Source organism: Gadus morhua, chromosome 18 (assembly GCF_902167405.1).
Source record: "Gadus morhua chromosome 18, gadMor3.0, whole genome shotgun sequence".
Taxonomy (NCBI): Eukaryota; Metazoa; Chordata; class Actinopteri; order Gadiformes; family Gadidae; genus Gadus; species Gadus morhua.
The window spans coordinates 16,903,064-16,913,010 of record NC_044065.1 but is presented as its reverse complement, the minus strand read 5'-3'; the positions used below and the strand labels follow the sequence as shown (position 1 = coordinate 16,913,010).

The 9,947-nt window shown below is 45.7% G+C and overlaps 1 protein-coding gene across 1 annotated transcript; it reads right to left on the bottom strand.

Moving 5' to 3' along the window:
• Positions 1 to 2: 2 nt before the first annotated feature.
• Positions 3 to 9,269, bottom strand: coasy (CoA synthase). The gene is made up of 10 exons (XM_030340004.1): positions 9,027 to 9,269; positions 6,172 to 6,942; positions 5,160 to 5,374; positions 4,094 to 4,225; positions 3,731 to 3,920; positions 3,217 to 3,281; positions 3,020 to 3,104; positions 2,729 to 2,826; positions 1,441 to 1,587; positions 3 to 593 (listed from the first exon to the last, which is right to left on the bottom strand). Exons 2-10 carry the CDS (start codon positions 6,902 to 6,904, stop codon positions 522 to 524), a joined length of 1,737 nt encoding a protein of 578 aa, XP_030195864.1. The 5' UTR covers positions 6,905 to 6,942; positions 9,027 to 9,269; the 3' UTR covers positions 3 to 521.
• Positions 9,270 to 9,947: the final 678 nt, after the last annotated feature.

Genomic DNA, 9,947 nt, shown 5'->3' with positions numbered 1-9,947 from the left:
TCGACCCATTCTCCGTTTAATAATTTTTAGGGTAATTTATCGTTACATTATGCTGTAACATTACTACAATCTTAGTATATATATATATTTACTTCTTTAATTTGATTAATTACAGAATTCATTTTAGTAAAAAGTGTCAGCAGTTGTTCCAAATCTAATCTTTGGGTTAGGATCTACTAAATGTGATAAAATGTTCAGTTGACTCAGGTTAATATCCACAGGGTGATCTCTGAGCCTTCTGACCACCAACGGCCGCAGTACCTCTTCATCGCCAAAGCAACTCCAACAGTTCCACATCCCCAGTTTAACATTCCTCACCATCGGCCTTGTCGTTTTGAAGAAAAAAAAACTTTCCATTTAAAAACCTGTCGATTCACATGTCATGCACACCCTGCCTTGGTCACGTGACCACTGAGGGCCTGCTGTGATTGGTGGGTTGACTCAGATGTGTGCTCTATAAAAAGGCAGAACTCCCTCATGTTGAACAGTGCAGCGCTGAGCTCCCCCCAGTCTTACAGTCTTCAGAGCGGGTCCTGGTGAGCGGCCCGTCTCTGGACGATTCTCTCCTGGAGCAGGTTCCAGGCCTTGAGAACCTTGGAACGACAGCGTTTCAAGGTTACTAAATGTCATGTGTCAGAAATCACACATGGTGGATGTGTTTTAATGTGGGCTGTCAAAATGGCTGTGAAATTGACTTAGAATATGTGCCTATATAAATAGTACATGTATTGTGGGAACCAGGCTGGGCAGAGACTTAAGCATCCGGGACAGCGACAGACGCTGGGGGAGGTCATTAACGATCAGGTCAGCTCCACACTGCTGCTGTTTGGGCATTCAGCCTCACCTGCAACCAGTCCCTAATAAAGCCTCTCCCGTCATAAACAGACAGCCTCTCATCAACCAGGAACCGAGAGGCTGCCAGTCAGTAACCCAGGCAGAGCTGGGGGGGCGGGGGAGTGGAAAACAGCCCCACCAAATATGTGTTGGAAGTCTTGTTTAAACTATTGAAAAAAAGAGGAATTATAAGAAGGACTTGAATGCTCTGGAATCCCTAAATGGACACTGGCTAAAGGACTAGGGGATACTTTGGTTAATTCCCTGTTCCCCTGCCTCGAGCCGCTCTGTGTGTCCCCAGGCCCAGAGAGACTAACCTCCTACCAGACACTGCCCCGACCCGTGAAGAACTCTAGTTATTCTTGCCCTCAACATTCCCCCATACCCCTCCTTCAATGTATGAAACTCCTTTGTAAACTACTTTTTACTTTTACTTTATTTACTACTAAAATAAATATTTCTATACAGGTGCTGCCCCTTCTTATGGCCACGAAACTACATTAAACGCAGAATCCAGAACAGACCTTAAAAGGTACCGGTGTGTGCGAGCCTGCGTGCGTGCATGGATGGATGCGTTCCTCTATGTGAGCAGTGGCTGTGTCTGACCTGTCTCTGCGTGACCGCGGGCTCCCACAGCGTGCTCAGCACCACGTTGGCCCGCTCCACCTGCTGGCCGGTCGGGTGCTGGCTCCGGAGGCGGCGCAGGGCGTCCTCCCGGCTCACCCCGTCCCGCTCCGTGATCCTGGACACGGCCTGGGGGGAACATTGATCCGGTATGGGTCTGATCTGATGCACCCACGTGGAGAACCTCACCGGGTACTTTGTTGGGAATGTTGAACTCAGACATCGAGCCGATTTACTTTTGCTGCGGGGATTTGTAGCGCATTGATCGACAACGGTGTAAAGGCAGAAGGTATCCCGTAATTGACCCAATCGGAATCAAGGACTCAACATTACTGGTGTAATCTCCACTTAACATATCACATTTGACCTATAGCACTAATTTAGCAGACGTAATTATTAGAGCTGTCAGTTAAACGCGTTATTAACGGCGTTAACGCAAACCAAATTTAACGGCGTTAAATTTTTTATCGCGCGATTAACGCAATTATTTTATAAAAAAAAAAAAAAAAAAAAAAAAAAAAAAAAAAAATTCTTTGGCTCAAAACAAAGAAGCAGTAGCCTGACTGCTATGTTCAAATGACATTTGTTCAAAGCAGTCGTTTAATTGCACTATAGGCTCTTTTTTTGTATCGTCCTGTTTTGATCAGTTTATATGCCAATGTTGTTATCAATAAAAAATCATTTGCACAAGGCAAGCCGATGCACTTCACCATGTTGATAAGAGAATTAAAATGAGAAGAATTATGGGACAAAAAAATCAAGGGATATTTAGCATAGAAAAATAATTTGCGATTAATCGCGATTAATTAGAGTTAACTATGACATTAATGCGATTAATCACGATTAAATATTTTAATCGCTTGACAGCTCTAGTAATTATCCAAAGCGACTGAGTGAGATATATGCCTACAGGAAGACATTGGGGTTCTTACGCTATAAACTCTGTCTCAGAATCGAGGACCTCACGCTATCACAACACTTCCCTGGTCCTGTGATACACTTCTGACAGGCTATCGGTGCCCTGCTGGTCAGAATACCATCGTCTCTCTGAGGTTAGAGGGTTCAACTTGCCACCGTCTGAGGTCAAGCTGTAGCATCTTCGGGCAAGAACCTTGATGACTTGCTCCTAAACCTTCACTGTAAACCCTCCCCTAAATAACACGTTCAATAATAACACAAATGACAAACAGCCTTCAGAAGCTAACTTGGTAAGGTGGTTGGGGTGGGTGCATGTGTATATGGACCAATGAGCTGGGAGGTTCTGTCTCACCTCCTCCTCCGGCAGCAGGGTGACCCAGACCTCATGGACCATGTCTGTCCAGCCCGCCTCCAGCAGAACCGCTGCGTCCATCACACACACCTCTTTACCTGGAGGGACACGTCACATGACCATCAGCACAGCTGTGTCACAAAACGGGCCGCAATATCAAAAGCCATTGACAGTGACCAAGGACTGTCCTCTTTTTAACGATCCGCCATTTCTTAAATCATGCAAGTTAACAAACTAAAGTTCCCTTGCAGGAGATTCATTACAAGCTGGTTTGTTATCTAAGTACAGTACCTTGATCCCTGGCCTGCTGAATCTGCTCCTTAATCAGAAGGGCGATCTCAGGCCACACTATGTCCGTCAGCGCCTTTAACCGCTCCTGTGGAGAAGAGGGAACATCAATGGAGTAAAATACATAGTGGCATGGCACACAGGCAAACAGACACACAGACACAAACACACACAGACCGACACGCAGACACAACACACACCTTGCTCCCAAACACCTTCCTTCCAAGTTCCCGCCGGTTGATGGACATGTCCTCGTTAAGAAGATCTAAAATTAACAACAAAAAGGGAGAGCTTTCTAAAAATGAATTGCACACAAACACCAACCTTTACAAATACGTGCATCAAAAACACATTTTTATAGGGTTAAAGCTATTATTTGGATGTAATTTGTTAGAAATGGCCTAGCCATCCCGTCAATGAGTGAAATAATAAGTGAGGAGATCTGTTTCTGATTGACTTTGTCTTCCTCTACGTGAGCCAATATTGATTTTAGGAGTGCCTGCAGCACTAAATGTTATAAACATAGGGAGGGAGGGACTAGAGAGAGAAGGGACTCTTTGTGGTGGTTTAGTTTCCGAATGTCACTCTTCCTTTGCTCCCTTTACGCCTCTGGGATCATACCTACAGCCCCTTTAATCTGTATATAATGTAACTAAAAACAGTAATAATACCCCTGTCATGTCATTTGTCTTTCACCTAAACCACTGTACCCACCAGAGCCAAACTCCTGCAGCACGCGGTGGTAGCCTGCCGACCCCGTCTGGTACACGAGGTGGCCCAGCCCGTCGCAGTCGATGCGGGCCGCACCCAGCGCCTCCAGCCGACCGGCGATGGAGCTCTTCCCACTGCCACTGCACCCCGTGAGACCAATCACGAAGGGGAGAGCGGGGAGGTGGGAGGCGTCCTGAAAGGCAACCAATCACAGGTCAGATGAGGGGAACATCTGCGTCGACCAAATTGGAAAGCATTTGGGATTAGTATCAATAATCCAAAAAGAGGATAGAAGTGATGATAAAAGGATGAACTACTGCCCAGTCCACAGGGGGGGTTTGGGGGGCTAGAGGGGGCTCCGCTGACCTTGGACGGGGCGAGCAGCGTGCCGAGGAGGCGGGAGCGCAGGCTGGAGGAGCTGATCTTCTCCTCCTCCGTCTCCGTGTGGTGGGCGTCCTTCAGCAGCTGGATCTCATGCAGGACCAGGCCTGGGAGACCCTGAGGACCACAGCAGAGACCCCCGTTACACCTGGCACAGAGCGCCTGGGCTTGATGTACACCTGGACGTTTGTTTGTTTTTAGCAATAATCAATTTATATCCAATTAACCGAAACCCGTGTTTAGGCCAGGCGTAACGGGGGGCCCAAGAGGCACTCATGAATACCAAGTGCCAGATTTGTTCTCGCTGTATTTATATATCGGGTGTCGTGACTTGAGGTCTTGAAAACCTGTTGAGAAAATATTTGAAGTTGTTTACTACTGCAAATATCTATTTGACTTGCTGATCTCCCGTCCAGTAATGCTTTCACAAACTGCAAATTGCTTCAAACTGCAGACATTTTTACATGCTAAGTTGCAGTTTAAACGGGCAGTCATACTATTAGCATAACACATTATAAACTCATAATAACAGTCACATGATTGCAGCTATTATAAAAATCAATAAAACTACCAACATATGCAGCCCTTTGAAACAGTCTGGCGTGCCATCTTTTGCTCTATTCAGGGCAACAATAGACACAAGTAGGAGCAGACAGATTATAAGAACACAAAACACAACCACCTCAACGGAACAGGTTAGCCGATACCCTAAACAGTCATATCTGGGGACCATCTGGAATGTATGCAACCAAACCTGTAGCCGTCCAAGAAAAGAAGCCCTACTTGTTCCTCCATATGTCCTACTTGTGCTGCAAGTCACTTTAGATTAAAGTTTTTGATTAAATTACTTGAGAATTGAATGACCTGCATCTGAAATCCTTGGATAAGAGTTTTTGCTAAACGGCTAAATAATAAAAAAAAAAAGAAAACAGGGATATTCCATCGATAGCCAATGGTTCTTCTGACAAAAGTACTGTATTGTAAGTCTCTTTGGATAAAAGCGTTCTGAATACATGAAGATAAAACTAATCGGACTGGAGGCAGGACGTACGTTCTCCAGGCGTTTGGCGTTCACGGCCTCGCCTCCCCGCCGAGTCTCCTCGCTGACCACGATGCACTGCAGCTGGCGGTCGACCACAGAGACGCCGAAGGGGTCGTCCAGGGCCACGATCTCCACCTGCAGGGAGGGCCGCACGTCCCGCAGGAACTCCGTCAGCCGCTCCACCCGCACCGGGTATGGCTCGATCAGCTCCTTGAGCACCTTCCCTACGCAGCACACGCACACATTACACCACTGAGAAGGGGTCATGGTACAGTGAACATCAACAGTTTCACTACCTTTATTCTTATTCATTTATTGTTTTGTAGTATTTTGGGCCATTTGTGTGCTTTGGCAATGTCACTATAACTTTTCCAAAAACCTTTCCACATAGATAACATCGCAACAAACAGGTGGCTCTCCAAGCACTCAATCTGTGTCCTTTTATGTACAAGGGAACGGGTAAGAGAAATATCTTCCCAGCTAGTCCACTGCTCTGGTACATAACAGGAGCAGACCCATAATGGGTGTTGTAAGCGACACTTTAGTTTGTGTTAAGACGATGCCTCTGTAGTAAAGGGTCTCTTTCTCTCTGTCAACATTGCATTTGGCTACACTTTGATGATTTGACTGCATTTACATAGAGCTTTACTATAGACAACAGCTCCACTTCATCTGTTGTTTTCCAGCTGACTGTAATGGAGTGCAGAATTGGTATAAAGTATTAATGTATAATGTGAATACAATCTCCTGCAGCATATTTTAATAATCTAAGGGCTCATTGAAAGGAAACAGAGAATATTAAAACATATTATCTTATCAAGCAGAATATATCATTCCTAACAGGCCTAACAGTTCTACGTTGATTGTCTCTGTTCCGTTTTAGGATTTAGTTTGAATCCATTTAACGTCTCTTTAAAGGCTATTATATCCGTTTTTGTTGATTCCAGTTTCAGTTCACGACAATTGCACTGGATCGAAACACAGTGTTTAGATCCAGTGTTTCGATGTATCGATTATTTACTTTTCAGCATCTCCTGGTCACACACGCCGATCACGAAGCGCCGCTTGGCCAGCATGCAGGAGATGTTGAGCAGCGTCTTGTGGGCGCTGTGGAGCCGGTCGAAGGTGCCGCCGACCACCACGTCGTTGTACGTCTCCAGGGGCTCCGCCCCCCTGCCGGGGCCCCCCCGGCCCCCCTCCTGCCCCTCCCCCTCCTCCTCCTCCTCTTCCTCTGCGGCCTGCAGCTCCTCCAGCTGGGGCTGCAGCAGCACTGAGGCCAGCGCGGGGCTGCACACGTAGCAGTGGCCCGCGTAGCGCTGCAGACACTGGCCCACCCGGGACGACTGCTCCGCGTCCTGCAGCGGGTAGTCGGTCAGCACCACCTCCGGGGCATGGGAGAGGAGCTGGGGCGCGGGGAACGGGCCGACGCTCCCGCCGGGCGCTTGGACGTCCGGCGCCTGGGCGGCCCGGACGTTGGTGAGCAACACGCGCACGTCCAGGTGTCCGCAGACGTCGGCCGCGTTGCTGTAGAGGCGGGAGATGGCCTTGGACAGGTCGGGGACGGGCGGGATAAAGACGGGCCGGGGCTGGTTCCCTCCGCCGCCGCAGGCCGACAGGTTGAGGCCCGGGTGGAGGTGGACGTACAGCGTGTGTTGGACCACGCGCGCCGCCGAGCTCAGCACCGGCGTGATGCGCAGCGGCAGCGTGTGGAGCGGCGCCGTGAGCACCAGGACGCCCGTGCTGAACATGGACATGTCGCCGGCACTGCCGTCGCGAGTCTGGCGGCAAACACCTGTCAGCGGCGGGGCGGAGGAGCGACGGTGTCATGTTTCAGAAACAATGGTTAAGGTGGGTGAGGCTATCATACAGTCGACGGTTTGAACATGAGTGTTGACAACCAGTCTTTTTTCATTTTTAAAGTAGACAAACTTGTTTGGCAGAGATTTTCACGTAATAAACAGTTGAGGAACCTAGAACGATGCTACAAGAAAAGCCCAGCACGAGGCAACCTCATTTTAAACCCCTTTCATTGATATATTTTTGTAATTATTAAAAATAATTTCATTGCCTTTTTCCTGTCGCTAAAGCCTACAGGCAGCATTCTCGACAGCTGCGTTAACCTATTGCTCAGGTAGTCCCACTGTCCCCATCACCTCTGCCATCTTTCTTCTTAAAAATCTGCTATAGAAAGTCTTATAAAATAATCTGCCATAGAAAGTCCATAACAATCTACTACTGTTCCCCCTAAGGACTTGTCCTTATGGGATGAGTGGAGCAAGAATCCATTTAAAATATTGGTTTTGGTTATTGGCATATGTTGGTGTTAACATTCCTCAAGATTGGCTGTTGTATTGTTGCTCCAGGGCCCCAATGATAGTCAACAGAATACAAGTTCCTTGGTCCCATACTAGTCCCTTTTAAAACAGTAATACGCTAGAATGCACAATTGACTTGTTACCCACTTTCTGTTCATGTCATGGGGCAATGTTTTACTCAGCATTTGACTTCAAACATGGTCAGTCTCTCGTCAATGATAATTATTGTCAAGGTGTATGGACATTGATTAACAGGTAGTTATAAATCGTTTTTGTAGGACAAACCCAGGGGACAACTCCTCAATGAAAACAGGCCCATTTTCGGGCCAATGCACAATGTGCAGGAACATTGAAAATCAAGGGTAACATAGTGGAACGATTGCAAGCTATTTTGGTTTGGTGTTATTTACATTAGATTGTAGAATTTAAGTAGAATTCAAGCTTTAGTATAACAGTAAAATGTGTGAGAACCTGTAGCTTCAGATTAAGCTAAAGTTAGCTAGTTAGTGTGAAATATACATTATTTTTATTGAATGGCATTAAGAACGGAAAGGCAAGTTTATTGATGTATGCACCATTCAAGCACATTCAAAGTGCTTGAATGGTGGTCATTATGTGGAAATCCCTATGCCAGCTTCCCTACCAAAAAAATAAAGAGCATCTATAATGTCACCAGCCAAGGTCCCCATCACCCTACATCAAAGTTGAAAATAAACATTTTAATAATGTTGAATACGTTTTAAAATACATTTTAAATAAAATCTGCATTCCTCTTTCATTAAATGTGGTGTTATTGTTATTGCTCTTATACTCTACATGTTATAACAGCGAGTGAAATAGGCTACTACCAAATCAACGTTTCAGTTTCGAACAATTGTATTTATTTATTACAAGTCTGAGTTTACTTAGAGTAAACATAATTAAAAGATCTTCCAAGGAGAAGTCAGTCAGTCAGACAGTTTGTGTGTGCGTGTGCGTGTGCGTGTGTGTCTTTTCAAAATAGCTCAAAATGGGCTTTGGAAGGGAAAACAGATTATACTTTAGTAGCCTACCCTGACCCTAGATCCATGCAGACCGACAGCAAATCTTCACGAAACAGTTCTGAATACAATTGAAAAACGTTATATCACTTTTTAGTAAGTCTTATGTTATTATCTTTGGCTCACATATGGACTTAATGTAGCTCTGCATGAAACGATTTTGTATTGCCTCTCAGTTGGGGCAATAGCAGTCTGACAAGTCCGATTTTGGATTCATAAAATCACAGTAGGACTGCTGGATCCGAGAGGAGCTCTCTATCTATATACATTTACTGTGGCATAGGTGACTCCCATCTATCACACACACACAAACAAACACACACACACACACACACACACACACACACACACACACACAAACACAAACACACACACACACACACACACACACACACACACACACACACACACACACACAATAACATCCAAATGAGTAGTTGGCTAGCCAACTAAGAATCAATGCGACTGCCTCGCAAAACAACCACGTAACACTTTTACGATGTATTTCTTAGTGGTTTTACCGTAATGTGAGACGACGTGGTTCAGCAGTGTTTTTGCAGTCAGCCCCAGCAACTGGCAGCTTTGGCGAAGGTCAATCGCAGTACTTGCAGTAATCGCACATAGCGAACCATAACCATGTCGGGCCTACTACCCTACCCTAGAGGAGACGGCCTGTTTGGGTTCATGTGATGAAGTATACACTGTAAACTACGTACGGCAGGTTGCAGCGAATAGGGTTCTGATACACACTACACACGATTGGCTAATGGTTAAGAAACCGTTTCGTGAACAAATGGGAACTGTAGTCCAAATCCTGTTCGCTTCTGGTAGACACACAGAGGAAAGAACACGATGTAGGACTACAGCACAGAGAGAGCAGCGTCCTCATACGCTGCGTTCTAGTCGATGCTGGGACAAAACGAGTTCCGATGAATTGAAGAGTTGTCCAACTTCCAGAGCTCCGGTTGTCCTTGTTAATAATAATTATAGAAGTATTTGTTGAGGTTAAACCCCAAACCCCGATGGGTAATCATGCGATGCGTTTTTGAGATAATCAAGAATTCGAAGTTACCTCCGACCAAAGACCTCTAAACATGGCGCGTTATGACGTGAACCTCACAATCCCTATATTCTAAATAATATATAAATATAGATATTTCTATAATCTCAAACGTGCACTCACCTGCGGCTTCCCCTATATTCTCCATGTTTACAAACATAATGCAGCCTTTATTTTATGGATTCAGCAATGAGACAACGTGCATCGTTGTCGATTTCGGAAGTAGGAAACCTGAGAGGTAAACTCCCGAGTTTTTTTGAACGCGGCAGTATTGTGACGCACCCATGCTCTGAAAATTATTCTCGTCTGTTTATGTTTCATGAGATATCGCAACATCATTTATTTATTTTGCATTATGTATCGTTGAGAAAATTGATCTATA

Excerpts from the sequence above, each read along its gene's own strand:
- coasy (XM_030340004.1), bottom strand. The coding sequence starts at position 6,904 with ATGTCCATGTTCAGCACGGGCGTCCTGGTGCTCACGGCGCCGCTCCAC. Across the intron at positions 3,282-3,730 it reads GCTGCAGGAGTTTGGCTCTG|ATCTTCTTAACGAGGACATG; the intron begins GTGGGTACAGTG and ends TGTTAATTTTAG. Across the intron at positions 2,827-3,019 it reads TCAGCAGGCCAGGGATCAAG|GTAAAGAGGTGTGTGTGATG; the intron begins GTACTGTACTTA and ends GTGTCCCTCCAG.